Raw genomic sequence first — 23,335 nt, 5'->3', positions numbered from 1 at the left:
TAGTCCTGGCTGAGGAAATGGTGTGAGCATAGAAAGGCACTGTGACAGGTGAGCTTAGGGCTATTTGGAGAAGGTGAGTAGACAGGTGTGACTCCATCAGGGAGAGTCCCAGTGCTGACTTAGAGCCACACTGGGCACAGCTTGAGGGGTAGGAGTGGACTTTCTCAGTCCAGGCAGTGGAATCACTGAACTGTTACATAGTGTTTATCCTAGCTGTAACTCTACACATTCCATGTGATTATTTGATTCCTGCTTGCCTCCCGCACTGGTCTACCTTCTCAGATGAGCACAGGCACTGTGTCTCTTTCTGCTCCCCTCTGTACCCCCAGCCCTGGTTGAGGGCCTATGATCTAATAATGTTCAATACATATTAGGGAAAAGAACAGGTGGATGAATGGTTTCTGAGTGGGGAGAGACACGTCTGGGTCACTGTTGTTCACACGTGGGAGCTTTGGTACTTGATTCTATTCTCCTTCCTTGTTCCCTTCTTTGCTCATTGGTGTTTATCACACAGGGGTAGCAACTGGCATCTTATCAGCCAGGGCTTCCTCGGTCTGGACAGATCAGACCATCTGAGTTTTCCAGTGAAGTGTGCAAATGACCCTCGGCATCTGCCGAGCCCTTGTCCTGTGCACACACTATTTGACCGGAGGCAACTTGAAATAATGTAAAAACATGCATTTTTGGACTGAGAAAGATTATTTCAAATTTTAGCTCTGCCTCTCATTGTAAGTCTCTGGGGAAATTACCTCACTTCTCTGAATCTGTTCCTCATCTATAAAACAGCAGTGATAATAAATATCTACTTTATAGTGCTGTTGTGTTAAATGAGCTGGTTAGGCTGTGCACTCCTAGTATGTGCACTTTTTTTTTTTTTTACATTTTATTTTATTTTCTCATTGTGTACTTGAAAATCACAAGAAAGTATTTATTTTATTTTTTCCTGATTTTAAAAGCAACTTCATGCTCAGTGTAGAAAACTTGGTCTGTGCAGCAAGGTCTAAAAAACAAATTACTGTAATAACTTTATCTACAAAACTCTATTGAAATAACCACTATTAGCATTTTGATGTATTCCCTTCTAGTATTTTCTCTACTTGTGAGAAATGTCATTTATTTTAAATAGATAATTCCTCCACATGGCACCCAATTGGGGTACAAAAAGGTAAACAGTGAGAAGTAATTCTCCCTGTCTACCCTCACTCCGCCCACCAGTTCCACTTCCCAGAGGCAACCTTGTTACCAGGTTCTTAGGGGGCCTCCCAGGGCCAGTCTACATATTTAGAAAATCTCTTTGATTTTCATATCATCTTTTTCTCAGGCAAATGCTGGCAAGGCGTACCTGCCATTCTGCTCTGGAGGCTGCCGTCTAAGTGAGTTCCCTTTCAGCCCTCATGATGTCTCTGTGGGCAGAGCCGCAGAGGGCTCTGGTTACAGCTTCTGAGGGCTCAGCGAGCCTTGGTCTCGGTTTTATATTTTTACTCTTTGAACTGAAAATCTGCAAACAACTAAACAGGTGTTAGATTTCTCAGTCTCAACTGTTTCCTCAGTTGCTCATGCGAGGAGCAGATCTGCAGGCCGTTGGGGCCAGCTCACAGGGTGGTCTGAAGCAGAATTTAGGCGTTCTGCAACATTGACCATCAGGTCAGTGTTTTCTGAATTGACAATTGAAAAGTGTGGTCTGACAGGGTAAGATAATATTTTGCAATTGGGATTGATCCCCCCATATTAGGGACGTGTGGCCCCTAGAATGCTCTGGAGTGAAGAACAAAACCTAAGTCAATATGGTCCACCCTCAGACCAGTCCTGTCCCCTCCCTTCAGGACCCATAACCCTACCACCCCCAGCTCCTGTCATTAGAGTTTCTCCTCTGCAGGCTGCACCCTCCCACTTGGTCAGGCCTGCCCATCTGTACTCTTAGTAGGCCCCGTCTTCAGACCACCCCTCCCCAACAGGCCCTGTCCCCTCAGCCTCCCTCTTTCCATCCTTCTTCTAACTGATCAAACCAAGAACATTGACAACTTGACCCTCTAAAGGGCCCAGTGGACAAGGAGGGAAGGTAGGAAGTTAAACTCTTTCAAAGCTGAGCTCCAGAGAGCAGCAAATAGAATGGACAGGTGCATTTGAGACATCTTATCTGTAAAATGAGTATTAAATAATATGATGAATACAAAAGGGCTTTGTAAGTTGTAAAGTGCTATATACGCATATGGGACTCATATTCTTATGAAGATGATGATAATTTAAAAATAAGTCATGGAAGCCAATTTTACAAATTAATTTTTTATTACAAAAGTGTTACTTATTCATTTTAGAAGATTTAAAAAGTATATAAATAAACAAAATAAGAAAAGAAAATCTCGGAACTTCCCTGGCAGTCCAGTGGTTAAGACTCCATGCTTCCAATGAAGGGGGCACAGGTTCAATCCCTGGTCGGGGAACTGAGATCCCACATGCTGCACTGCTCGGCCAAATAAATAAATAAAAGAAAAAAGGAAAAAAAAGAAAAAAAAATCTCATAGTGTTATTACAGAGTGTGGTGCCTTGTATTATTTATACAGTATATTCCATCTATTCCTATGGGACCTGTTTCTGTGGGAGGATTATTGTTGCCTTGACAACAAATTTTGCCCCGTGACTTACTCTGGCCAGTTAAGTGTGAGTGGAAATGGCATGTGCCACCTCTCAGCAAAAGTTTTAAGAGCCTTTGTGTAGTTTGCCATCTTTTTTCTCCTTCTGTCACAAAACTGGCATGTCAAGAGCTTTTCCATCATCCTTGGTCTTGGACTGAAGCCCTGTGAGCCCTGTAATGTGAGTGAGAAATAACATTTATTGTTGTGAGCCCGTGAGATTTGAGGGTTGTTTGTTACTGCAGCATAATTTGTCCCAAGATACCTGATACACAGAGATTAACAACTGTTAATATTTGGGTTTATATCCTTCAGTATTTTTTTATGCCTATATTCAATATATATTTTTCTTTATAAAAAGAGGATCATAATGTATGTATGATTTTGTGAAGTGCCTTCTCATTTCACCTGAAAATATTTCAGTATATAGCTCCAAAAGATGAGTTTTCTTCAAGCAAAACCACAACACGGTTACCACACTTACAATTAATAATAATTGCCTCATATCACCAAATGTTGGTCACTGTAAACATTTCTCTTCTAAAATTTTGTTTAAGTCAGGGATCCAAATAAGCTGCATACTTTGTAGTAGGTTGATATATCTCTTAAATCTCTTTTTGTGCTCCGGCTCTCCCTCGCTGCCCCACCCCCCTTTTCCTCTTTCCCCTTTTGATGTATTTGTTGAAGAAACCCAACTGGTTGCTCTGTAGAGTTTCCCACAGTCTGGGTTTTGCTAATTGTATTCACGTGGTGTCATTTAACATGTTCCTCTTTCCCCTATGTTTCCTGTAAGTTGCTGATTAAATCTAGACACTTGATCAAGATTCAGTGAATGGATTTTTCAACTCAATACCTTATGAACATTTTCCATGTCATTTACTATTCTTCTACAACATGCTTTCTTAATGACCATACAGCTGTCAAAAATATGAATATATTTTCATTTATTTAGCTAGTCCTCTACTTTGGGTTACTAAGGTTGTTTCTAAATTTTTGCTACTACACACAACTCACTGATAAACCTCCTTGTGGACTAGTCATTTTCTGGCCTGATTTGCTGCCCTTCTGTTCTCTTAGTTCCTGCGGATGGTGGATGCCTGTGCGAGCTTCCTCACAGAAGCCTTGAACCCAGAAAACTGTGTTGGAATACTGAGGCTGGCAGACACACATTCCTTGGACAGTCTAAAGAAGCAGGTTCAAAGTTACATCATCCAGAACTTTGTGCAGATCCTGAACTCCGAAGAGTTCCTTGAACTTCCTGTGGATACCCTGTACCACATCTTGAAGAGCGATGACCTTTATGTGACAGAAGAGTCTCAGGTGTTTGAGACTGTGATGAGCTGGGTCAGGCACAAACAGTCAGAACGACTCTGCTTGCTCCCCTATGTCCTGGAGAACGTGCGCTTGCCGCTTCTGGACCCATGGTACTTTGTGGAGATGGTGGAAGCGGATCCTCTCATCAGACAATGCCCAGAGGTCTTCCCGCTGCTACAGGAAGCCAGGATGTACCACCTTTCTGGCAATGAGGTGAGTTGATGATGAGAGATGCCGTATATAACCAGCGAAGTGAAGGAATTAGCAGACCTCCCAGAGATACAGGTGAGACTGGCTCACAAATCATTAGGGCATCAAGAAGTAGATGCTGTAGATGTTTATAGTTTGAGTCAGGCAGTTCCAGAAGCCCTGGATCTCTGATCTGTAAAATGCCGATAATACTACATGGTAGACAGCTACTGAGAGAATTAGGTGAGATCTGGAAATCACCCAGCACCATGCCTGGCACATCCTTCCCCTTTCCGGTTGTGTAAGGGCGGGAGTTTGGTGGGGGAGACACACACATGAAGGGAGTGTGCCCTGTCCAGTTGCCATTCCACAGGGCTGCTGCTTTCCCAGTTTGTCCACTCTGGGGAAACCTTGAGACTCTTATATCTCCCCTGACATTACCTAGGTTCAGACTCTCATTATTTCCTTCCTGAACCTCTGAGAATTCCTCAAAACTCAGCTTTCTGCCCCCAATCTGGCCGCCCTGCAATTCATTCATCAGCTGGGTGATCTAAAACTCAAGCCTAATCATTTCACTCCTGGGCTTAGCCTCTTCACTGGCTCCCCACCACTTTCAGGATAAAGCCCACACTTCTGCCTAAACTCTCTGAGCCTGGTCTCTTGCTCGCTGCTCTAGTGTCATCTGCAACCTCTCTCTCCTGCTACAGTCTGAGTGTACTGCTTGTAATTCCCCAAAGCGGACACGCTTTTTCAGCCTTCAGGCTAATGCAGGTGCGGCTCAAATGACTTTTTCCTCTTCTTCATCAAGTTAACTTCTGCTCCAGCTTCAAAACTCAGTTTAGGCATCACCTTCTCCAGAGGCCTCTGTCAGTCTCATAGCACTGGAGCATTGCTCTGTCATAGCACCAACCACTGCATGTTAACCGTTGAATTCCTCATCTGTAAATATCTCTAGACAGGGAGGTTGTTACGGTAGGAAATATGTCTTATTGGACTTTTCATCCAGACCTTAGGAGAGTCCTTGGTATATAACAAGGGATTGGTTAATGTTTGTTGAATGAATAAATGGGTACCAAGATAGTGAATAAACATATCACTTGTATCTACCTGGTTCTCCTTAACAATTCCTGAAGAAAGGTTGTATTCAGAACTTTATAAAGACAAGAATAGGCTTAGTGGAGAGGAACAAAATAATCATTAAGTAATGATAGAGGGGCAGTTTGTTACGTTTGTACACATGAACAGCCATACGTGTATACCACTATACAATGGTTCTGAGGTTGGCTACCAAGCCTTCTTCATTAGGCCATTGGTAGAAATATTAGCCAAAATAGTTTAGGAATTGTCTTTCAGAGGCCACTTGGGAGCCCCTTCTTTTCTGTCTGTCCTTTTCTAATTCTGTGTTGTCCTCAGATCCATTGTCACTTATTCACTCTGCAAACACATCCTTAAATATTTGGTAGAATTTATCAGTGATGCTATCAGAACCAGGAGGAATTTTTTGTGTATGTGAGAAGGTTTTAAACTTCAAACTACAAATTGTATTTCTTTAATAGCTATATAGATACAAGAGGCTATTCACATTATCTATTTCTTCTAGAATGAGCTTTGGTAGTTTGTATATTTCAAAGAATTTTCCATTTCATAGAAGTTGCTGAATTTATTGGCATAAAGTTGTTCACAGTAGTCCCTTATTATCCTTTTTAATATCTGTAGAATCTGTAGTGATGTTATAGCTCTCATTCCAGATATTGGTAATTTGTGTCTCCTTTTTTCTCCTGATCAGTCTGGTTAGAGGTTTATCAATTTTATTGATTTTCTCAAAGAACCAGCTTCTGGTTTTACTTGACTTTCTCTACAGTCTTTACATTTTCTATTCCATTTATTTCTACCTTAATCTTGACTACTTTCTTTTGCTTACTTCAGGTTGAATTTTCTCTTCCTTTTTTAGTTTTTTAGGGTAGAAATAAAGGTCACTAATTTGAGATTTTTTTTCTAATATTGCCATTAGTGCTATAATTTCATATGCTATACTTTCATTCTTCACAAATAAATCCTGAACACCAACTATATGCCAGACATGGCACCAAGCACCATAAAACAGTCTCTACCTTACTAAACTTATGGTCTTTCAGAGAAGACAGGACACTAAGCAAATGAAGGGTGATAAGCAGACTGATAGAGAAAGACCAGATAACCACAAGGGTCCTATGCTGGATATGTGGGTCACTGGCAGTTGGCTCAGCACTGGGAAAGCCCTCATATTCCTGAAGACAAGATCAATCTCTGCAACTGCTCTCAGTTCAGCATTTAAAGTACAGTCTTGGGGCTTCTCTGGTGGCGCAGTGGTTAAGAATCCACCTGCCAATGCAGGGGACATGGGTTCGAGCCCTGGTCCGGGAAGATCCCACATGCCGTGGAGCAACTAAGCCCATGCGCCGCATCTACTGAGCCCGCGAGCCACAACAACTGAAGCCCGCGCATCTAGAGCTTGTGCTCCGCAACAAGAGAAGCCACCGCAATGAGAAGCCTGCGCACCGCAACAAAGAGTAGCCTCTGCTCGACGCAACTAGAGAAAGCCCACGCACAGCAACAAAGACCCAACACAGCCAAAAGTAAATAAAATAAAATAAATAAATTTTTTTAAAAACTAAAAAAAAAAAACCAAAGTATAGGGTCTTGATCAACTGTACTTTCAACATTCTTGCTATTTTCGTTTCTGCTTCCCATTTCCTAACTCCCTGAAATGCAGGTGATAAAGGCTTTCCTCTTATATAAAATGTCCCTACTATGTCTTCTGCAAAACTGCTGCTATGAAATATCTGCTCTGCCTTTTGTATTTGCAATGGGGTGGGGATGGGGGAGTGGGATTATAAGCTTTGGATATAGGAGGAGAGAGAATTCTGATAACTAGAAAATGTCAGGAACTTGAGCTCCCAGTCAGGCAGATCTGGGCTTTAATCTTGACTGCACAGTTTACCTACAGTGTGACCTTGGGCAAGCTACTTAGCTGCTGTAAGGCTCAGTCCTTGTAACATGGGGAAAACAATATCTACCAACTGATATAATTGTTTTGAGAATGAAATAAGATAATGAATGAGATGTGCTAGCACAGTGTCCGGCATATGTTAAGTGCCCCAGAAATAAAGACTGTTCCTATTCTCACTCAGTTCTTTATGGCACTCTATCTCCCACAATCAAGCATTTTCTTTCTCTGAGGCTAAAATCTCTCTTTTCATTGTGTCCTAGTTTTTTCTGCCTTATTGCCCCAAATCCTGCTCAGGGCATTTTCTCATCCTCATTTTATAGTCTAGGTAACTGAACCAACCAAACATTGTGATCTCTGAGTTGTGTCTCATTGCTAGTTGATTCCCTGAAACTCCCAGCCTTCTCGCTGCTTGTGTGATCTTGGCTTTATTCCTAATGACACTAGTGTAAGCCTGGAGGATACTCTGTGAACACATTTCTCCTCCTAACCTTCCTTTCCCAAACTTTAACCCTGCTTGTCCTATCATTATCTCTCCATTTTAGCCTTGTCCCTCCTCTGAGCTCATGGAGGTGGTAACAGAAGGAAGTTTTAGAACCCTAAAAGCAAATGTCAACTTACATTTGATTTAGGAGTAGTAGCTGGTACCTTCATTGGGAGAGGTCTTTTGGGGCAGAGAAAGTTACCCCTTCATTTCATTGCCTCCTAAGTCTCCAGGGACCAACTTGATCTATACCAAAGGCTGCTCTGATATGTGTGCTGTCAGGAGGACCTACTCCTGAGGGCAGCGGGGCAGAAGCTCACCCTGAGGAGCTTTATCCAAGCAGTTTGGTCACTTCTGTTTGGTGCTCTCACATAGGTTCTTTGGACAATGAGTAGTCAGTAAGGGGAAACTTTTTTGCTCTACTTCTAACAATCTGAAAATAAACTGTGTAGGCCCTGATGGTTGCATGTGATTCTTTGGCAAACACTTACTTCCGTGTGTCTGCAACAAACTTGCCCATCTCTGACTTCAGATTGGCGTTTGTCATGCCTTTGGGGTTAATATTTTGCAAAACGTAGCTGAACTTACAATTTGGTAATGGTGCCACCATCTGGCAGTCCTGTGGTTCCGAGTTACAAGGCAGGTCTCAATACCCAGCCAGTCCCATCAACTAGATGATTGTATTAGTTATCTATTGCTGTGCAACAAATTATCCCCAAACAGCTGTTTAAAACAACAAACATTTATTATCTCACAGTTTGCAGGAATCTGGGAGTGATGCAGCTGGGTGATTCTGGCGCAGGGTCTCTTCTGAAGTTGCAGTCAGTCTGTTGGCCGGGGCTGCAGTTAGTCATCTCAAAGCTCAAACGGGGCTGGAGGATCCACTTGCAAGTTCCCTCGCAGGATTGTTGACAGAAGTCACTTCCTTGCTGGCTGTTGGCTGGAAGCCTCATCTTCTTGCTACTTGGGCTTCTCCATTGCAGCTGTCTTTCTTTAGAGCAAATGACCCAAGAAGGACTGAGAGAGCTGTCAAGATGGAAGCTGTAGTGCCTTCATAACCTAATTTCAGAAGTGGTATACCAACACTATTGTATTCTATTGGCATAGAGATCAACCCAGGAACAATGTGGAGGGAACAACATAGGATGTAAATGCCAGGAGGTGGGGATTGCTGGGGGCCATTGTGGAAGCTGGTTACCACAATGATCTAGACTGGAAAAAAAAGTCTTTATCAGGTCCTGGGTTAACTAACTTGCCCATTCATTCATTCATTCATTCAGCCAACATTTATGGAAACCCACAAGCTCCAGGCACTGTTCTTGGTGCTGAGGATCCATTGGAGAAAAGGGCTATCCCTGCCATCAGGGACATTAGAATAAATTACATGAGGGTGAAAAGCGCTGTGATAGGGAAATTCAGGACTGTGGGAACAGGTGTGGAAAGGCAAGAATGGCTTCCTGGAGGAAAGAACAAAATGACATTGAAAATAATGTCAAGTGGCTTACAGGGTAAGTGGTTGGGAAGGTAGTGTGGGCAATCGAGGACAGATAGTATGGGGAGATGCAGACAGCAGGCAGGAATGCAGGCTTCAGTCAGTGGGAGCAGAGTCTTCCACAGGCCAGGACTCAGGACCGGGATGCCAGCCCTGGGAGTCAGGAGTAAGATCATGGCTGGTTTGGTCCCCTGCTAGTCAGCAGGCTGTTGATGCAGGAGAGCAGACACTATGAATAAGATGGGGGCAGGCTTCAGAGAGGAGGCTGAGGCTTGGCTCTCAGAACCAGAGTAAGGGTCACAGGGAACCAGTTCTGAGAAGCTAGTGCTGTCCTCTAAGCATTGCCCTATAATCCCTAAATCCTCCCTGCAAGAGGACCAGATGGGTGCTAGAGGTTGTCCCTCAGCTGTGGGAAGGAAGGTTTAGAGGCTGGAGGGAGAAATCTCAGATCGGCCAAGTTTGTCTTTGGTGCCAACTCATTGCTCATTCCTCTCCTACCAGCTTGGTTTTCTCATAGTGCCTCCAAGTTCTCGGGACCACCCCTTCCACCCTTATCCCAGCTGGCCTTTCCACTGTCAGTGCCCTCGGTCTCAGCCCATTGCCCAGGATTTAAACTGCCACACACCTCCACTCCTTTCTGCTGACCCATAAGGGAGAGTCCTGCCACATACTTGATGGCCATGGTCTGGCCTCAATAACTGAGGATGCAGAATTTACTGTATCTGACTATTGGCACAGAAAAACAAAGTCTCTTCCGGGAAAGTAGAGGTTGGGTGTTGGCTGAGCTGATTACATGTGACTATTGATTGGATTCACCACTTGTGGACACAGGTAAACTGTTTGTCACCATCTGTGGGCAAGATTGAAGTTCCATAATCCATATTACGTCAGCTTAACCTCGTAGGAAAGAGTAGCTGCTTTGGCCATGTGGGAAATAGGTGCTGCTGCCTCTCTGTCTCCCATCAGTACCCCTGTAGAACCTTCCCCATCAAGCCCAGGGATGGCTGGAACCAGGAGGAGGGCAGCTCTCCCTTTTCATTAATTACATCAATATGACATCTCCCACCACTCCTACTGCCGTGACTAGCTGTGGAGGGCCATGCGTGTGCCAGGTGCTCTGCTCAGCTCTCTACATCACAACCTCATGAATGCTCACAGTGGCATGGTAGCATAGGAATGATCACAGGAATTTACAGAGATTGTGTTGCTTCTCCAAGGTCACATGGCCATCGGTGGTGGAACCAGGATGGAACTCTGGTGTATTTGACTCCAAACCTCTGCTCTTTCAGCTGGGTTCAGATATCTGTGGTATGGATTTCTTTGCTTGTTCAAGGCTCTGAAGGGTCATATGCTTGATGTTGGGACCCAGTCCCCCAACCTCCTTGGACACATCCTTGCTCCCTTTTGGTTCTTTTCTCCTAAGTCTCTGGATGCTCTTATGTGCCCTCAGGACTTCTCTTCCAGAAAAGGCCTGGTAGCGAGCAAATTCTGGGATATCATCAAGAAACTGAAACCAGGGGGGAGTGGAAGGTGGCCAGAAATGAAATTCCAGGATTCAGTGCTTCTGACCAAGCAAGAGGGAAGAGGCAGGAAAGTGCATTTGATGGTAGACAGACCTGAACTTCTTAAAAAGTAGCAAAATCTACAACCGATAACCTTTATTGAGTACCTACTATACATCAGGCCCTGGGCCAAGCACACTAAATATATTATCTCATTTAATCCTCATGACAAACCTATGAGGTTGTTACCACTAAAATTTCCATTATACAGAAGAAAAACCTGAGGCCCAAGGAGGTGAAGTCACATGGTCCTACGGTGGCAGAGTTGGGAATTGGGCTCTGCTCCTCTGGCTCCACAGCCTGAGCTCTGAACCACTGTACCATTCTGCCTTTTTGTACTCCCATTGATTTTCCAGATCATTTCAGAGCGCACCAAGCCCAGGATGCATGAGTTCCAGTCTGAGGTGTTCATGATCATCGGTGGCTGCACGAAGGATGAACGGTTTGTGGCGGAGGTAACCTGCCTGGATCCCCTGAGGCGCAGCCGCCTGGAGGTGGCCAAGCTCCCCATGACAGAGCACGAGCTGGACAGTGAGAATAAGAAGTGGGTGGAGTTTGCATGCGTGACATTAAAAAATGAGGTCTACATCTCAGGTAAGCAGAAGCCATGTGATGCCAAAGCCAGCCCCCAAGGCACTACATGTTTTCCTGAGTGAGAGACAGGCAACCATCCCAGAAGAATTACTGTGGATGGCACTGATCTAGCACTAACTGGGTCAGGATATGGAAACCAGGCACTCAGATGGTCTTATCATGGAGAGTGAACCCTAATCCTTGAGCAGTATTGTAGTAGCAACTGGGGGAGCAGGCAGATAGGACTTCCTTCATGGAAAAGGAAGAAGGAAAGTGGTACTAGAGTTTATTCGGTGTCTGCTATAGGCATAGGACACTGAGCTAGCCACTGGGAATACAGTAATGGATAAAAATGTCTGCTCTTCCCCCCAAATCTGACCTCTCCCCTCAAGTTTATTAGGTCTTACTTTTAGATGCTCCAATAGCATCCAGTACTTTTTCATTTCTTACTTCTAAGTTGTTTGCTTAATTGTTTTTAACTGCTCTATGCCTGTTTCCCATTAGTCCTTAAATTCCATGAATCAACACTGTATTCCCAATACCTAGCGCTGTGTCTGGCCATAGTAAATGCTCAATAAATATTTATTAAATGATGTAATCTCTACCATCTTTACAGCATAGTAGATGAATTTACTCTTTGGTAGCAATTAATTATTGCCTCTCACATCAACTCTATAAGGTAGGTGATTTTAATCTCCGGATTACAAATGGAGAAAACCGAGGCTCAGAAAGGTATGGAACTTACCTAAAGTCACACACTGGTAAGTGTCAGGCAGGATTCCAATCCATGTTCTCTGAGTCTCATGCTCTCCCATGACATTAAAAGCCACCTAGCTCTTCTTGCAGCACCAAGGGAAAAGACAAACATCCCTTCCCTTCTCTTGGAGGTTTTCTTTAATCTGAACTTGTTTTGGAAAGAACTTATTCCCAGAGCTGGTCTCCTCCAAGATAAAGGGCAGGTCAGTTCTTCTTTGAGTCTATTAATACCACAGACTAGGGTTTAGCTTTCTTTTGTCTTACAGAAACATTTTTTAATTGTTGTAGAAGATTTAAGCAATACAGGGAGTGTAGTAAAATATGGCAGCTTCTCTGTGCCATCACAATCCTACATGTTTTAATTTTTTTTTTTTACAAAAATGGTTTTATATTGTCTTAGAGTAAGTAATGCCAGCTGCTGTAACAAACCCTGAATCTCAATGAATCACCAGAGAAGTATGTGTGGGTTGGGGGAGAGCACCTGCTCCACTCAGTCATTCAGGGACCTAGGCTCCTTCCATCTCATGATGAGGCTGTTTCCAGACGTGACCTTCAAGCTTGATGCATTTCGGGAAGAGAGAGAAACCCAACAAGTTGAAAAGACACACCTGCTCACAACAGCCTCGGCCTGGACATGAGGCATCAGTTCTGCTCACATTCTATTGGCAAGACCCAGCCGCATGCCCTCCCTGCCCCCCCGCCCCCCATGCAGTGGGGCTGGGAAATGTAGTTTAGCCGTGTGCCCAGGAGGAAAAGACAGGTTTGGTAATCATGGTCAGTCTTTGCCACATACACTACACGTAGTGTTTTATTCTACAACTTGTCTTTTGTCCGTCTTCAATTTGTTGTTGTCTTTTAAAAAATGATACAGGCTGCTAACACATATATATATGGAATCTAAAAAAAAAAAAAATGGTCATGAAGAACCTAGGGGTAAGATGGGAATAAAGACACAGACCTACTAAAGAATGGACTTGAGGACACGGGGAGGGGGAAGGGTAAGCTGGGACGAAGTGAGAGAGTGGCATGGACATATATACACTACCAAATGTAAAATAGATAGCTAGTGGGAAGCAGCCGCATAGCACAGGGAGATCAGCTCGGTGCTTTGTGCCCACCTAGAGGGGTGGGATAGGGAGGGAGGGAGGGAGGGAGACGCAAGAGGGAAGAGATATGGGGATATATGTATATGTATAACTGATTCACTTTGTTATAGAGCAGAAACTAACACACCATTGTAAAGCAATTATACTCCAATAAAGATTTAAAAAAAATAAAAATGATACAGGCGATACATGAAAGCATGCTTGTTGTACTAAATCAACAGAAATGTGTACTCAACTAACAATCTGTTCTGGACATCATTACATGTTGGTATAATTGATCTACTATATGTGTTAAGCAATGTAATGCATGTAAAGTACGGCACAATCCCAAGCACGTGGTAGAGCTCAGCGGTGTTAGTCGTCATTATCATTACTGCGAGGATTGTTATTACTGTTCATTTCACCAGCTTCAGGGCTGTCTATGGAATGAATGAACCATAATTTTTTTCAGCTTTTATTTTCCCACTGAAAAAAATACCACAATAGGCATTTTCATACATATATATTTATGAACTTGCGCTGATATATGGAGAGATTCCTGGAAGTGGTCATAAGATGTGTAAATTTAGAGTTTTTGTAGATATTGCTAAATTGTCCTCCAGAAAGTTTGTACCAATTTACAGTTCAACCAATGATGAATGTCAGTGCCCATTTTCTACATCCTTGTTAACATTTTTTTATTATCAATTACATTTTTAATAGACTTGATTGTGTAAATTTACACTCTTAGATCGTTAATGAGGTTGAATATATTTTCATATATTTATTAGGTAAACGTATCTGTTTTTTAAAAATGATCTGTTCCTAACGTTTGTTTTTCTATTGGTTGTCTTTTCCTTATTAATTTTTTGGAGTTCTTATTATATCTACTTTGCTATTTGTATTACAAATACTTTCTCCCAGACAGTGGGGTTGTCTTTTAACTTTGATTTATATTTTATATAGTAACTTTCTTTTCTATATGTTCTAGGTTTCTTGTCATGCTTAGAAAGCCCTTCCCCACCCCAAGATCATTAACATCTTCTCCTATATATTCTCCAGTTACTTCTATAGCATTTACATTTAAGTTTTAAGTATAATGTGAAATAGGGATCTAAATTTTTCTCTAAACAGATAGCCAGTTGTTCTAATGCCATTTATTTAATAATCTCTGTATCTTTTAGTCTGTTTCTGTACCTTGTTTTTAATTGATCAGTTTGTCTTATACTAGTAGCACATTATTTTTATCATCACAGCTTTTTAGTATATTTTGATATTTGCTAGGGAGAGCTCTCTCATTCCTTCTTCTTTTTCAAAAGTTTCTTAGAAATGTTCCCAAATCTACTCTTCCAAATGAAGCTTAGAATGGTCACTTCATGTCCTGAAATCCATGAAAAGCCCTGGCTTTTTGTCCACACTAGTGCACATTTTAGTCTGAAAGGTACATCCTTTGTTTTAGGTAGTTGGTAGTACTCTGTGCTGATGGGGAAATGGAAACACAAAGTCATTAAAATATTTTATTAAAGTCACCAGAAAAGTCAGCTCTCCTTTGTCCTGGTCTCTCTCCCTAACTGAATTACCTATTTTCTATCTATTGAGTTGTCTTGAAAAAATGTTTTACCAGCTCGCTCTCAGATGATCTGGGGTGAGCATCTCATTCTGTTCCAATAGAGATTGTTTCAAAGTAGGACAAACCTCACTTATGTTTTTATATAGATCAGAGTTATGAACCAAGAGAATTTTGTAAGATTTCATGGTGATTTTCCCAGGTTTGTATTTGTTTGAATAAATAAGCAAACAGAGAACTTAAGCTGGTTTCTCATTTGCCCGCTGGTCAAGGCCCTACTATCCCCACCTGGAATCGTCCAACTTTACCTGTCCTGCCTGACCTCCTGCCCCTGAGCCTCACAAACACGGGAGTCCAGGCTCCTGTTGGTCCCCACTCGCCTAGGCAGACTTGGGTACTACTCCCCTGAAGCCTTCTCTGGACCTAGCTCGCGGAGCCTCCTCTTCTGTGAATTCTCACAGCACGGAGGTGACACAGGGCACAGCCCAGTGCGTGATCCACCCCAGCCTTACACTGTCTCCCTGTCACCCTGTGCAGGCTCTGTCCTGGCAACCACACTGCGTGCACCTTCATGATTTCTTTTGTCTGGGGGGATGGGGCGGGGGTTGGTGCTCGTCTGGGGATTTAACACTCTGGGCCAGCGGGGAATTATGGGAGAAGCTGCATTTCTGACGTATCAGTGGTTTCTTAAATGCTCTCTCTGTCTCCTAGGTGGCAAAGAAACACAGCATGATGTTTGGAAATATAATTCTTCAATCAACAAGTGGATTCAAATTGAGTATTTGAACATAGGCCGCTGGAGGCATAAGATGGTGGTGCTCGGGGGCAAGGTCTATGTGATCGGAGGTTTCGATGGCTTGCAGAGGATCAACAACGTGGAGACCTATGACCCCTTCCACAACTGCTGGTCAGAGGTATAGATTATTTCTATGAGTAACTCTGTGTTATTGCTTCAAAGCTTAAAAAAAAAAATTGGTATCTGCCAATGTAGGTATACGGCTTTCTGATCTCCCTGCTCCCGCTGAGAACATTTTCAGTGGCTCTGAGCTTCCCTCCTCATAGGAGCCATCGAGTCAGCATTGCTGATGAAGTCACGGAAATGATTTCATTCCAGGTGGGGGAGCTCTATGTGGGTACCTGTCCTATCCTGGCCAGAACCCCAGATGTAGACGGGAGGCTTGATCCTGTCTTGGTCTGCATGTCTTGGCCTAGAGTCTCTGTCTCCTCTGATGCCATCTGCCCTTGTCTTCTCCACACTGGGCATACCAGGATCTCTTGACTACACTGTTTGTTGAATCCAGGGTCATTTGGTAGTATTTAGAAGTCAGCCCTTATTTATTTACCTATTAGTGATGAACCATTTGCGTGCCTTCAAACAAGACTTTAGCAATGCAATCTCAGGTATATATCATACTCAAGAAAAGGCAAAGCATTGCTCATCGATGGGCATAAAGTTTCCATTATGCAAGATGAACCAGCTCTGGAGATCTGCCATACAACATTGTGCCTATAGATAACAATACTGTATTTTATACTTTAAAATGTGTTAAGAGGGTAGATCTCATGTTAAGTATCCTTACCCCCACCCAACACACACACAAAGGTAAGGTGACCTCACTTCCTGTACTTCCAGATTATTCCCAATTTCAAATTTTCTTTCTCCTTATCAGATTATATGTCAGAGCATGTTCCAGCTTTGGGGTGTGTGAAACGTGGTCATCACAGGCACAAGCAAAGGTAGACAGGTCATGATGGCATCCAGCCAAGATCTGTTAACCTGGAAAGAACTTTATGGGGAGCCCTTAACATTTATAAGGCTGTGCCCAAGAACTTCTCAGTTTAAGTCCCATCACAAAGTTGCTCCATGACCCAAGAGGGTTATGTTAATGGATAAGAGACTCTTAAAAGTCCCCTTTAGTGCCCTGGGGTTCACAGGATGGAAACACAAGTCTGGCTTAACCCTCAGATCTGTATGTTGCCCCAGAGTGGGAGAATATGTGTACCTGTGGCCACCTGAAACCCTTATACCAGCTTTTCTTCCTGGCTATAAGCACCAAGGACAATGCCTGGCACATAGTAGGCACTCAGTAAATATTTTTTGAATGAAGGAGCACATGAATAAATATGAATATGCATGTCTGAGAAAGCATTCTCCTCCAACATTGGCTGGTTTCATCTGTATAAACACTTATTCCTGTACACCCCTCCTGCCCTGAGAACTGAACTCTGGGAGAAACAGGCTAGAAACATCTGGAGCCTGGCGGGAGGGTGGGAAATGTACGCTTTGATCCTCTCTGTGTCTCAGGGGAGTCAGGCCCACAGGCCTTGTGACTTCAGGCAAAGGATTCCCGGACTTGTGTCCCCTGGCTCCTGGCCTGTGTCCTGTGAGCCATTGCAGCAATCTGGGCAGTGTCACTGACAGCTTCTCCCGATGCCCTGTGTCTCTGCAGGCTGCACCCCTCCTTATCCATGTCAGTTCCTTCGCAGCCACCAGCCATAAGAAGAAGCTCTATGTGATTGGGGGAGGGCCCAATGGGAAACTGGCCACGGACAAGACTCAGTGTTACGACCCTTCAACCAATAAGTGGAATTTAAAGTCGACCATGCCAGTAGAGGCTAAATGCATCAATGCAGTGAGTTTCCGGGACCGTATCTATGTGGTTGGTAAGTGAGCACATGGCTTCTTATTTAAGTGTAGGGTCCCCTACACCTGCAGCCCTGCAGGTAGAGCACATGAGACCCTCCTGGGAATTCTTGAGTTTCTGGGTGATGTGGGTGGGGTTGAAAAGAAGAGAAGATGGGATTGGTCCAGGCCTTGGTGGAATTTACCTTGCAGTTCTGGAGACAGAAACAGCCCCCATTTAGGAGACATACAAGACAGATGGACAGTGGTGCCCAGGGGAGGAGCAAGAAATTGCTTTGGGAGCAAAGTGTGTTGTAGGCATTAGCAATGCACAGAAATTGAAATATGCACCGTGTAAGTGCCCAATAAATGGTAGCTATCTTTATTTCTTATTCTGTGTTCATGGGAATTTTATTCTTCCGACTTGCTTTGGGGACTCTGAACAGTTGCATTTAGCTGGAAGGAAAGCCTGACTAGCCAGACCACAGTTGGCATGTAATTGTTAAGGGTGATGGATCTCAACCCTGACTACTCATTAGAGTCATCTATGGAGCTCCTTCCAAAAATATGGGTAGCTGGGGCTCGTGCAGACCAATAATATCAGAAGGAGAAGGAGGACGCTGGCCACAGTGTCAGGTGTTTTTAATGTGCAGGTGATTTTAATGTACAGCCAGGATTGAGAACGACTGATCAAGGAAATACCAAAAATAAATAAATCCAGCAAATGAGAGCTAATCAGAGAAGGCTTCCTGAATGCAAAATATGGGAACAGATTAAGGCAAAACCCCTTCTCTCCCTTGCTGCAGGTTTCCTGTGTCTTTATGGTCAGACTCGTGACTCTGCCCCAAAGGTCTAATCTCAAGATGGGTAACTTGGGCTGGTGTCCCAGGTCATGCTCAGTCTAGAGATGCCACCACCTCTAGTCACTGCCATGTAGATCAATACAATGCAAGACTCCTATGCACCAGGCCTTCTGCCAGGTGCTTTATGTGCATGGTCCTTCTGATTTCTTATCACCGCCGTGGTCTTGGTGCTCATGGTTACAGATCCAAAAGTGGCAGAGCTGGGATTATGAGCCGGGCCTATCTGATGCACCAGGTGGTATTTCTGCCAGGAAGCAGTCTTTATGGTACATTTTGGCAGCCATGTGAAGACAGGCGTCCTTCAGAACCTGATTAGCACCGGGCTGCAGAGTTTAAAGGGCTATGAAGTGTTTCCAGCATGAGACTTGCTGCCCCTAGTTATCCATTCTGGCTTTCTGGAGAGCAGAGCCGTGAATTTGCTCTTTCTATTGGCAAGATGGTAGACTTGACCTAACCAGGAGTAGGAGTTTAGTGGTTAATGGGGAAGAAATCCAGAAAACAGTGAGATGCCCACGGTGTTTCCTTTCCTCTTCAGGAGGGGCCATGAGAGCGCTGTACGCCTACAGCCCTCTGGAGGACAGCTGGTGCCTGGTGACCCAGCTCAGCCACGAGAGGGCCAGCTGCGGCATCGCGCCCTGCAACAACCGGCTCTACATCACTGGGGGGCGGGACGAGAAGAACGAGGTCATCGCCACGGTGCTGTGCTGGGACCCCGAGGCCCAGAAACTGACGGAGGAGTGCGTCCTGCCCCGGGGGGTGTCGCACCACGGCAGTGTCACCATCAGGAAGTCGTACACCCACATTCGGAGGATCGTGCCTGGAGCTGTGTCGGTCTGACTGCGGGAGCGCGGAGGGCGGAGCCACGCGGGGAGCCCTCCTCCCTCTCCCCCGCATCGGTCGCTCTAAAGCAGGTAGCGGAGCTTGAGTTACAGGCTGTGCATACATCAGGGGCTCACCGCAGCTCCCCATGGCGGCTCCTTGGAAGTCACAGCTCTGGGACTTGAGACCAGCCAGGACTGTCTGTGAGACCTACCTCAGGAGGAAAGAAGAATAATACTTGACATTCAAGACACACCTGTCCCATGCCAGGTTTGATACCGGGCACTTTTGTATACCAATTCCTTTAACCGTCAAATGACCTGGTGACTGGATTTTATTACTCCCATTCTACAGGTGAGAAAACCGAGTTTAAGAGAGGCTAAGTGATTTGCCCCAGGTCAGTCAGATTACAAGTTAGCTAAACCAGGAGTCTAAACCCAGGTCTTCCAATTTCAAAGTTAGTGTAGGTTCTGTCATGTTGTCTATCTCAGAACATGGAAAACACAAAACAGCCCATTTTTGTTCTGACAAGTTTGCTAAAGGATTCACTCAGCAAGGCAGGGAAATAAAGGTGCTTCTTTTTTTCTTTCCCTTATATTTAAACCGTTTGGGATCTTTGGTGTGGAAACCTTGGGCCCCTTGTCAAGAGCATCTCATAGGTTGTTCCATCTGACAGTTCTGGGGAGACGGGTCTGGGAAGACCTGTTTGCTATGAAAAATGTAAAAGACTTCTGTCCTCCCCTCTATTTTTTATGATCACAGGAGGCCCATTGTGGACTGGAACTGTCATGGCTGGACAGAACTGTACCTTCAGCACAGCCCAGTGCCCTAGCCTCTCAATGTCCAACAGCTGTATTGCAATGTAGAAAAGGTTTTTGCAGAGACTCAGAATACCGTTTTTGTTTTTCCGGGGCGGGGGGAGGGTTGTCTTTGGTTTTGTTTCTTCAGTGTAAACATCCTTACATTGCCGGCCACTGTTGAATGACTGGCTCTTCTTGACAGCACACTTTCTACTTTTTAGACAGTGATTTGGGTCCATGTCCCTGTGACCCCACCCTCCTGGAACCTTCGTTTTCAGGATCCTTTTATTCCCTTCTATGTGGTTTTTGGATCAGCTTGGCATAGTTTTGACTCAAAGAACAGCGTCTGTTCTTCACTCTAAGAGATGGAGCTTTCATATGAGCTCACTGGAAATTCATTCTAATTCCCAAATTGGGGACACAGATTAAGAGATCCTGTTTCATGTGCTGTACTTAAAAGGCAGTAACAGGGGCTTCCCTGGTGGCGCAGTGGTTAAGAATACGCCTGCCAATGCAGGGGACGTGGGTTCGAGCCCTGGTCCAGAGACACCCCACATGCCGCGGAGCAGCTAAGCCCGTGCGCCACAACTACTGAAGTCCGTGCGCCTAGAGCCCGTGCTCCGCAACAAGAGAAGCCACCGCAATGAGAAGCCCGCGCACTGCAATGAAGAGTAGCCCCCGCTCGCCCCAACTAGAGAAAAAGCCCGCGCGCAGCAACGAAGACCCAACGCAGCCCAAAAAAAAAAAACAACAACAACAGCAACAACAGTGGTAACAACATAGTAACTGCATTACTTAATGTCCTTTATTTTCATCATATGATTTCAAATCTCTTTAGAGAGTTTTATTTCATGTCAGATGTGCCATTGTGTGCTTGTACTTCTCAGCAGTTTGGGAAGGTATTAACAGTTGATGGTGAATTTAACTTTCATAGAAAAGTTATGGTTAGAAGGAGCTACAGTTCAAAGCATATAAAAAGACTTGGAAAATTACAACTGAGATTTCTATTTATGCTTAGATCATTGAGGATAAATATAAATGCGTGTTGGTGTTTGAAAAGCTCTGTGGCTTAGAGTTCAGCTCCTTGCTGTGAAAAGTGAGATGGGAAAATACGAACATATTTGTGGGAATTTAGAACACATACCTCATTACAAACACTGATAACCTTAATGAAGCTCTCAACTGAAACAATTTAATCTACTTCCATTCAGCAAACATTCCAGGAAATGTTTGTTTGGCAAAGCCTTAGGGACTCCAAAGAGCAAGACCAATCCCCACCCTAGAAACACTCGATAAACAGGTAAACAGGCCACTTGGTCAATATTATAATTTTTCTTTTCATCAAGTTAGAGAAAATGAGACGTGTATGAAGTTATGAGTTTGCATCCAGGTCTTTATTGCCCTTCCAAGTGATCTCCTTGGGAAGCTGTGCTCTTTGGTCAATGATGTGGCCATTGTTTACATATTTGTTTTTCTTTGAGATCGCCTTCAGAAACCACTTCTGGGCTATAGGAGCTATCAGTCATATTTCAAAGACAACTTCAGGAAAGAACTTTCAAAGAGGAAGTTCAATGACAGCATCATTGGCAATGCAGAGAGCCTCCCCTCAAGAAAGAGTGTTCTCTTTGTCCTGGTGTTCCTTTGATAAGAGCAACTGGCAAACTTTGAGCCCAAATTTTCAGCAGGTTAACCCTATGCCGGGAAACTGAGGATTTAGGATCTCTGTGTTATAAATCTGGTTCTCAATGCAAGGGTTCTCAATAACGGCATGGGTTGGCGGACAGAGACACCTACTAAGAAGATCCAGAGTTCTGCACTTGAAGCTGCCAGTCTGTAACGTTTAGGGACATAATGAATTTCAAGTCATTTTGGGGAAACTTTATATCATCAGGATTTAAGTCTCTAGGCAGTAGCCAGGGATGGAATCTCTTAAAATCTAACTTCCATTCTGAGATGAACAAACAAACAAACAAAAATCAAGTTTGCAGGAAGTTAACTCTCATAAACCATACTACCAACAGGGGGACGAGGCAGGGTGGTGCCAGATGAGCCAGAGACAAAGGGCCCTAGGACTCAGGCAGGGTGTGTAGGATGTCCTGGCACAGCAGACTGGATCTTGAGGTGGGTCCCATGAGTGGATAGAGTACCCCTGACTGGGAGGAAGAGGATGAGGTAGGAAGAGGAGAAAGTCAGGTTTAAGGACGCAGGTCTAGAAAATGATGTCAGGGACCCTGGAGTCTGTGAGCACGACTCCATTTTCAAGAAGTGTGAGGGGAGAATAAGGAACCAGGGGTTCCAGGCAAGTGGGTTCCAGGAGGAAGCCCACTTCTTAGAAGTGAGACAAAGTTCTAGCAGGACCAGCCATCAGACCCATTTGCTGTGCGGCCTCTGAGCTGCTTGGCTGGGTCTCTTATCTTTCTGGACCAAGAGAGAGTGAGGCCCAGAGGCTCTGATGAGGTGGAATCTGTTGGGGAGGTTAAGGGGCCCCAGTTGCCAAGGCTGATCTGAAATGGATGGGGAGCTAAGCTCACCCAAACATCAACAGATTAAATGTTCTCTTCTTAGCTTTCATCACATTCTGCATACACTGGCTTCAGGAAACACGCAGACACACAGGCACACAGAGCTCTTGAACTGAAAGAAACTGTGCTCTCAGGGAAATGCAAATATTTGCTTATAGCTATGAAAGTGTAGCTTTGCTATTTATAAAAGCCCTTGAGGTACTGCTGTTATTCACTTATCCTACTTGATTTTGAAAAAGAAAGTACTCAGTAAAATTTTCAAAGTGGGTAAACACCACTGGAATTTCTTATATAAAGTCCTAACTTGGGGTTGCAAAATCCTTTTTTCCCTTAGTATCTGATCTGGGTGTTGTATGAGATCTTTTAATTTGCAGAGTCATCCTTCATGGAAATCCACAAATATCTCAAACATGGCTACTGCAAAACCAGTTCTGACAGGTCAGATTTTCATATTTATAGGTAAAAATATCAACACTTAGTTAACCAAATCCTTTAAGCATTTTGGTTACATGAGGTTGTATTTTCTTTTTAAGTGCTCAAACTAAAGATATTGTTTATAGGTAAAAATACAAATAAAGTTTTTATTTATTCAGTAAAATATGTATGGAGTGGATAAGTATATGTTGTGTACAATCACTGGCTGAATTTTTTTTTTTTTTTTGCTTGTTTTGGTTGATATGAGTAAGTGGTATCCGAATAGAAATTAATTTAGGAGGGGAAATTTGAAACATTTCGGTTGATTCAAGGGGGTTTAGATAAACTCATAGGCTAAAATTAATCAGATTTGATTTACAGAATGGCAAAAAAGTAGACAGCTTTTCCCTCCCTAATGCCTCATCGCCACTCTGAGCCAGCATTTACCAATCCGTTTGCAAACTGTGACCCTCATCCTGCCTGGCCTGACACCTTCCTGCAGGAGGACCCCCTCTAGGTTTCTGGTTTCTGGTCTGACTTGGCAGCGCTGCCTCCACCAATGTCACTGTGTTGTCCCTGAAGCCCTAACTGACCCGTGCTTCTCAAACCAGAGCACGTGGAACTGGACATATGAGCCAGAGAGCTGTGACTCTCAA

At 44.0% G+C, this 23,335-nt stretch overlaps 1 protein-coding gene across 3 annotated transcripts in view; it reads left to right on the top strand.

Annotated features, from left to right (window-relative positions):
- KLHL6 (kelch like family member 6) overlaps positions 1 to 22,884 on the top strand; it is a 58,302-nt gene extending 35,418 nt beyond the window's left edge. The window contains exons 3-8 of one of the 3 annotated variants that reach the window (XR_004476041.2): positions 3,708 to 4,157; positions 11,014 to 11,251; positions 15,350 to 15,552; positions 17,089 to 17,302; positions 18,660 to 19,297; positions 19,965 to 22,884. Coding sequence is in view for 1 of the 3 variants with exons in the window: in XM_004278405.4 (XP_004278453.1) it covers positions 3,708 to 4,157; positions 11,014 to 11,251; positions 15,350 to 15,552; positions 17,089 to 17,302; positions 18,660 to 18,961 (1,407 nt within the window). In the remaining 2 variants the exon portion in view is untranslated. Of the gene's footprint in view, positions 1 to 3,707; positions 4,158 to 11,013; positions 11,252 to 15,349; positions 15,553 to 17,088; positions 17,303 to 18,659 lie in introns of all 3 variants that reach the window. The other 2 variants (XR_004476040.2, XM_004278405.4) reach the window with 2 other exon arrangements.
- The last annotated feature ends 451 nt before the right edge of the window (positions 22,885 to 23,335 follow it).

The sequence above is a fragment of the Orcinus orca genome, chromosome 5 (genome assembly GCF_937001465.1).
Source record: "Orcinus orca chromosome 5, mOrcOrc1.1, whole genome shotgun sequence".
Lineage (NCBI taxonomy): Eukaryota > Metazoa > Chordata > Mammalia > Artiodactyla > Delphinidae > Orcinus > Orcinus orca.
The sequence above is the reverse complement of the archived record's forward strand: the minus strand, read 5'-3'. Positions and strand labels throughout refer to the sequence as shown.